Source organism: Nicotiana attenuata, unplaced genomic scaffold (assembly GCF_001879085.1).
Source record: "Nicotiana attenuata strain UT unplaced genomic scaffold, NIATTr2, whole genome shotgun sequence".
NCBI lineage: Eukaryota > Viridiplantae > Streptophyta > Magnoliopsida > Solanales > Solanaceae > Nicotiana > Nicotiana attenuata.
In genome coordinates, this window is record NW_017672524.1 from 31928 (window position 1) to 39042 (window position 7115).

The 7115-nt window shown below is 36.4% G+C and overlaps 1 protein-coding gene across 2 annotated transcripts; it reads right to left on the bottom strand.

Annotated features, from left to right (window-relative positions):
• Positions 1-818: 818 nt before the first annotated feature.
• LOC109213532 (5-methyltetrahydropteroyltriglutamate--homocysteine methyltransferase-like) lies at positions 819-5945 on the bottom strand. 2 transcript variants are annotated; one of them, XM_019377340.1, is made up of 12 exons: positions 5836-5945; positions 4138-4491; positions 3962-4049; positions 3566-3693; positions 3104-3495; positions 2856-3019; positions 2653-2733; positions 2399-2565; positions 2216-2321; positions 1845-2095; positions 1555-1756; positions 819-1466 (listed from the first exon to the last, which is right to left on the bottom strand). In XM_019377340.1, the coding sequence occupies exons 2-12, from the start codon at positions 4485-4487 to the stop codon at positions 1098-1100; spliced, it is 2298 nt and encodes a 765-aa protein (XP_019232885.1). In that variant the 5' UTR covers positions 4488-4491; positions 5836-5945; the 3' UTR covers positions 819-1097. The 2 variants fall into 2 exon arrangements, with proteins under 2 accessions (XP_019232885.1, XP_019232886.1); XM_019377341.1 differs by lacking the exon at positions 5836-5945 and adding an exon at positions 5676-5693.
• Between the last annotated feature and the right edge of the window lie 1170 nt (positions 5946-7115).

Here is a 7115-nt window from a genome sequence, read left to right on the forward strand (position 1 = left end):
CGTCGGAATAGACTATCTACAGCACGGTCTTTTAAGGTGTGATCCTTCCCCAGACCTTATGTGAATACGGAATTGCTTCGTGCATGAGGCTGTCTTCTTAAGGTGTTGATATTGTTTTGTACTTATGTGTTTTTATCTTTATCCTAAAAAGGACCTCAGAGAATACATTCTTAAAAACTTAGGCCCCGTTTGGCCATACATTTTGGCACCGTTTTTTCAAATCTTTTTTGAAAACATTGTTTGTTCATAGATTAATGATCTATTTTTGAAAAATTTCTGAAATTGTTTTTCAAGTTCCAAAATCTAGTTTAGGGTAGATTTTGGGTGAAACTTGTTCTCCCACTCACAAAACTTCAAATTTTTTTCAAATAAAATGCATGTCCAAACATAATTTCAACTTCCAAAAATTATTTTTCAAAACTACTTCAAAAATTATTTTTTCAAGTTTTAACTAAATCTATGTCCAAACGTTAGCTTAGATTATCACATGTTTGACTCGTTGTTTGCTAGGAAAACTCTTTTGGAAACAGATACTGTTAATAACAAACACATCCAGGATCTTAACCACTCACAATTTTGGGAAAGGATCCTTCTTTTTTTTTTTTTTGAATAACTGTGGTTTAAAATATTTTGTGAATGTAAGGTGAGTGTAGAGATGAAGCTTCTTAAATTTTGATCCTTATAGGTAAATGATGGTTTGCAGGATATTTGACATTTGGAATGGCAACTCTTTTGAAAGTTTTTTTCTAAATAAGGATTTAAATATGGTCACATGGTGTATTGAAAATAAAAAATAAATAAAAAAGAACACAGAAAAGTTAGCATAAACTGACAACAAGATTTCTCTGATTTCTTCTCCAAAATACATCAATCCGCTTGCTGGTATTGTAATAAGGAAATCCAAAAACCATCAAATATAGTTGATAAATGATTTTCAAGAAAAGGATAGCTCAGAAAAAATCAGCAAAAGGCCCAGAGGGCAGACTAACCTACACAATAATATTTCATCACAACCACAATTATTTAAAATCAACAGAGAAATTTCTCATTAAAGTTCAAAGAACACCATGTTATAGTTGATTCAAGAACCCTCTAGTTCACTTGGCACTGGCAAGCTGAGTGCGGATGGACTTGGCTGCAGACACCATGTTTTGCAGGGCTGGTTTCACCTCGGTATACTTGCGAGTCTTGAGACCACAGTCGGGGTTGACCCACAAGATGTTGGTGTCAAGAACTGCAAGCATCTTGTTAACTCTATCGGCTATCTCCTCTGTGGATGGTATTCTTGGAGAGTGGATGTCATAGACACCGGGACCAATGCCAGCTCCGTACTTCACTCCCTCCCTGAAAACTGAGAGGAGTTTCTCATCAGAACGTGAGTTTTCAATGGTGATGACATCAGCATCCATGTCGATGATGGAGTGGATAATGTCGTTGAAGTTGGAGTAGCACATGTGGGTGTGGATCTGCAAGCCACAAAAGATAAGCTCATTAACAAGCAGGTATCGGATTAAACGAAGTTCCAGAGTTAAAAAAACAAGATCAGAATAGAACCTGTGTAGTGTCCTGGATGCCGACGTTGGTGATTCTGAAGGAGTGGACAGCCCAGTTCAAGTAGAATGCGTGTTCAGACTTCCTCAGAGGCAAGCCTTCTCTCAAAGCAGCTTCATCGATTTGGATCACAGTGATTCCTGCCTTCTCCAAATCCTCCACTTCATCCTTAATGGCCAATGCAATCTGGTAGCAGGTCTCAAACCTAGAAAAAGCGATGATGGTAAACAATACAAACATAATCGAAGAAGGTATAAAACTCAAATTAGGAGGAGGGTATAAATTAAAGTTACCTTGGCTGGTCATTTCTGACAAAAGACCAGTTGAGAATGGTGACAGGGCCGGTAAGCATTCCCTTCATTGGCCTCTTGGTCATGCTTTGAGCAGCTGAGGACCAGAAGACAGTCATTGGCTTTGGGCGGCTCACATCACCATAGATGATAGGTGGCTTCACACATCGAGATCCATACGATTGAACCCATCCATTAGCAGTGAAGGCAAAACCAGATAGCTGCTCTCCAAAGTACTCAACCATATCGTTCCTCTGCATACATCAAGCATTCAAACTTATTAATCCATATTTATGCATGCAAGCGTGTGCATATGGACATAAAAGATGCTAATACATGCATATGCATGTAGGTTAAGTAGGTAATTGTCCTACCTCAGGCTCTCCGTGAACCAAGACATCAATGTCAAGCTCTTCTTGGAGATCGACGACCTTCTTGATTTCCTCCTTGATGGCTTTAACATATTCCTCCTCAGAGATCCTATAAATAAATGAATTATGAGAAGAGATGTTCAACAGCACCAACAATAAGAAGCAGAAAGCAAGTATAACACTGACTTCTTGGCCTTGTATTCACGACGAACTCTTCTAAGCTCCACTGTCTGAGGGAAGGATCCAATGGTGGTTGTAGGCAGAATTGGTAGGTTAAGTTTCTTTTGTTGGGCATCAAGTCTAGCACTAACATTTGTAGCACGGCGGTGGTCAGATCCTTGAAGAGCAGCGGACTGAGATATCACAAGAGTAAAAAGTAGTAAGTACAATATGACACAAGTCAATTGAAAGAGAAGACAATCCTTCAGTTCAACACTTACAGCCTTTTGAACAGCTTCATTTGTCACTCTTGGGGAGGACTTTCTGGAAGCTTGAGCAGCAGCATTGACAGAGAAAAATGCCTGAAAGTACAATGAATACATTTAGCCGTGATATGCAAAAAACTTTGTCGAGAGTATAAGTAAAAAAGACTCATTTCCCGAAGTGATTTTTTGAAGACCTTTTAGTTAAGAACGAACTATACCTCATCCTTGGCACCAGTCAATGCCTTGGCTAAAGCATTTACTTCAACAACCTTTTGGGCAGCAAATGCGAGCCATGATTTGATTTCATTGTCTAGCTTTGGCTCGTTGACCAGATCAACAGCAGTGTGGAGTAAGGAGCAAGATGTAGAGACAACAAGCTTGTCTGCATAATTGAAAGAAAAAATTGATCATTTCCTGCTACAAAATCACTACCAACTACCAAGTGGTGAGATAGGAAATACATTACCTTTTCCTACAATGCCCTCAAGAGATTGCAGGAGGTTAAGAGATGCAGCAAGATCATTAGCCCAAATGTTCCTCCCGTCAACAACTCCAGCAAACAAGTACTTGCCAGAAGGGAAACCACCCTTGATTAAATCGAGGGTCTGAGTTCCACGGACCAAGTCAAAGCCAAATCCGGTAACTCCTTTCAAAGCAGTGAGGGTTTTGAATGCCTCAGCAGGAACATCAGCAAAGTAGGTCTCAACGATAACATTAAGGCCAGATAGAGATGACTCTAGGTCACCATAGGCCTTAGTGAATGCTTCCAATTTGTGAGCCTCTAGATCCAACACAAGCGTAGGTTCGTCAAGCTGAATCCAAGAAGCGCCAGCTGCCTTCAACTCAGCAATAACTTCCCTGCATTGACAATTTTAAGTTAAGAGTATGTCCATTCAGATATAGCGGGTCGTGAAAAAAAAACACTTACTTGTAAATTGGAAGGATTTTGTCCAGAAGTGACAACAGGGGGAAAGATTTCTCAACACCCTTAGCAGGTTTGGAAAGCAACAAGTATGAAACTGGACCAACAAGTACTGGAACAGTATCTACTCCAAGCTGCGTGAGTAACAAGATCAAGATCAATAAATCAATCATCTAATCTTTTATTTCCATGCATAAGCACAAATAGATTTAACAAGACAATGTAAATGCTGTAACTAAATATGCACCAAAACAAAATGAAAACATAAAAGAAATGAACAATCGTCTTTCTAGACCACAAAATCCGAACTTGTATCTGCTCTCTTCGAAAATTACACAAAGCAAAAAGTGAAGTGACATGTATTGTGAAATGAAAAGTATACATAAGAAACGAATCACATACCCCCTTGGCCTCCTTGTACTCATCTACTGCCTTGTGAGAAGCATAAGAAAAGTTAACATCAGGTCCCAACTCAGGGACAATGAAGTGGCTGGATCAAACATTGAAAAGCCATAAATCAGCACACGGACAAGATAATCATATATCCGATGAAAAGAAAAAGTTGATGTGTCACTTACTAGTTGGTGTCAAACCACTTTGTCATCTCCATAGCAGGGACAGAGGCATTTCCTCTGGCCATGGAGAAGTAAGTGTCGAACCCGATCTCACCACCGGTCCAGTTGTACCTAGAAGGGACGGCACCAAGCATTGCGGTTGTGTCGAGCACTTGATCATAGTAAGAGAAGGTGTTGCTGGGAATGTACTTAATGCCAGCTTCAGCCATCTGTTTCCAGATGGATGACCTGAGGTCAGCAGACACCTTCTTCAAGTCCTCAGCGCTGCTCTTTCCATCCCAGAAAGACTCTAGAGCAAATTTGAGCTCTCTCTTTGGGCCCATACGGGGGTATCCAACAATGTGAGATGCCATTTTTCTGCTTCACCAAAAACACTCAATCAGACATGAATTTAAACCAATGATCACACACTTTGAATAGATTTATTTTTGGTAAAGGTTCCCACGAAAACGCCCTTGATTAGAGCGGAGTGGATATAAAGGATTCATATAGCTGACCCAAATCAAGTGTAGTTAATGGTTAAGGAATATACTTAGCTAGCGTTTGGACATAGATTTTGTTGAAACTTGAAAAAAGAGTATTTGAAGTTGTTTTGAAAAATAATTTTTGGAAGTATAGCTGACCCAAATCAAGTGTAGTTAATGGTTAACGAATATACTTAGCTAGCGTTTGGACATAGATTTTGTTGAAGTTGTGCTTGGACATGTATTTTATATGAAAAGAACTTGAAGTTTTGTGAGTAGAAGAAAAATTTCACCCGAAAACTGATCATGACTGTTTTCAGAAATTCTGTTGAAAAAATGTACCCAAAATCTATGGCCAAACGGGTATTTAAAATGCTTAAAGATTCATTCTTTTTCTTTTTTTAAAAATTTTTGGAAGGTGGTTGGGGGTGGTTGAGCATTGCCACGTGTTGTATTAAATGTATAGAATTAGAAAGTGCATTATTACAAAAAGCAGAGCTTGTCCATTTTCCAAGTACAACTAACAAACAGAGAATGAAACCTTAAAACAATGATACAAAAGCAAAATAAGTACACAATGCTGAGTTCCAAACAAAAAATAAACACTCAGTTAAATAATGCAATTATTCATCATATATATGAACTTCAGAGCACCAGATCTGCGTTAAATCAAGCAATAAAAGTTGGTTCACAAACACCCAATACCCACCTCATATCAGATCTAATGAGACAACAAAGACCTTATTACAGATCTGCAACTCCTCACCACCACATATTTTTCTTTTAAAACAGATCCCGAGGGACAGTGGAGAACAGTTCAAAACACAGTGTATAATGGGCTCGCCCCTCTACCCATAATTACACAGATCTAAAAATCAATATCCATGCATAAAGATTCACACCCCATAAACAAAAACAGTGAGTAAGTAGTAGTATATAATTTAGTAGCAATCTATTAAGAGCCACAGAGCAAAAATGACACAACATCAAATCGGTCCATAAGACCATAACCATATAGTACTAAACAAACACACAACAAAAACCATTGGGATTCAAGAATTAACACTAAATCCATACCAATTGGCGAAGAAACAACAACAGAATCTTGAAGGGGGGAAATTAAAACAAAAAGGAATCCAACTTCAAATGAAGTGTTGTAAAAGGAATATGGCAACAGAAATACAAGAAATGAGAGATTAATTAACAGAATTACAAGGGGACGAACGACAAAGCGTACCTTTAGGAAAATATAGGAACCGGTGAAGAGTGGTTCTTGGTTATAGAATGAAAAAGAAGAAGAAGAAGAAGAAGAAGAAAAGGGGAGGACGCGAGTTTGAAGCGGAAGATGATTTGGTTTATATAGAAAGGGTTGTACAAAAAGTTGGTGTCGTGTGGTAGATCTGGCATGAGAATATAAATATTGATTAAATTTTAGGTAAAAACTTATTCCCTCATATTTTTACTAAATCATACTTAATTTATGTGTACAATTTGACTAGATACAGCAGTTTAAAAAAGAAACTATAACTTTTATTATGTCATCTTAAACATGTTTTAGTAGCTCATTTAGTTGATTATATGAACTTGAGGTTAAGTTCCCCACCTTATAATCCCCTTCTTCATTATAAGACTTTTGAGACTCGTAGTCTTAAATATGGCTATACAAGTTTTATATTATCAGTAAAAAAAAAGTCTGAGATAATTATTTTAATATATAGAAATGTGTCAGTATTCTAAATTGATTAATAAGAGAAGTATGCTACATAAACTAGAACAAAAAAAGAATTAATTTATCATATTTAATTATTTTAATTAAGATAAAAAGATGTGCTAATTAACTATATAAGTTAGTTATAATAATTATGTCATATGTGAAGATGCAGGTTATATGTTCACTGATTTAATTAACATCAAGTATGAATAAGATTTTTTTTAATAAAATTATTATGTTAATATAATTTTATCGCTGTAACAGATTACCATATTTTGTAGGGATCAATTTATTTCTTATATAGAAAAGTTGCATTTAATTGATTTGATTTTGATCGTGTAGAAGTTATATACATTGTTCCTGAGAAATGAAACGCATAATTTATTCATTTTTTAAAAATAAGATTTAAATTTTGTACATTGATTTATGTAAAATAATATTGCATTGTCATGAACTTTTTTTCGTAGTTACGTTAATCTAAAATTTGTTTTTTACATTGATTAGTTCAAATAAATGTCCAAAACCGAAATAGATCTACATATTCAGCTTGTAGACCTTGGCTGTCGGTGCATCATGAGTTAGTAAATGATGGTACAAGTCCAGCATTTAAGTAAAACAAAATCAATGCTAGTATTGTCTTGCCTTATAGTCGAAGCAATTCATATTTTTACAAGACGTGAGATCTTACTCAATGGCACAATTTTTGTAAATTTACCATGTACTTTTAAGTTTTAACCCCATTTATAAAGGGTGCTTCAATTTTCGTACTTTCACCTTTATTATTTGGCAAGTAGTATGTATAATAT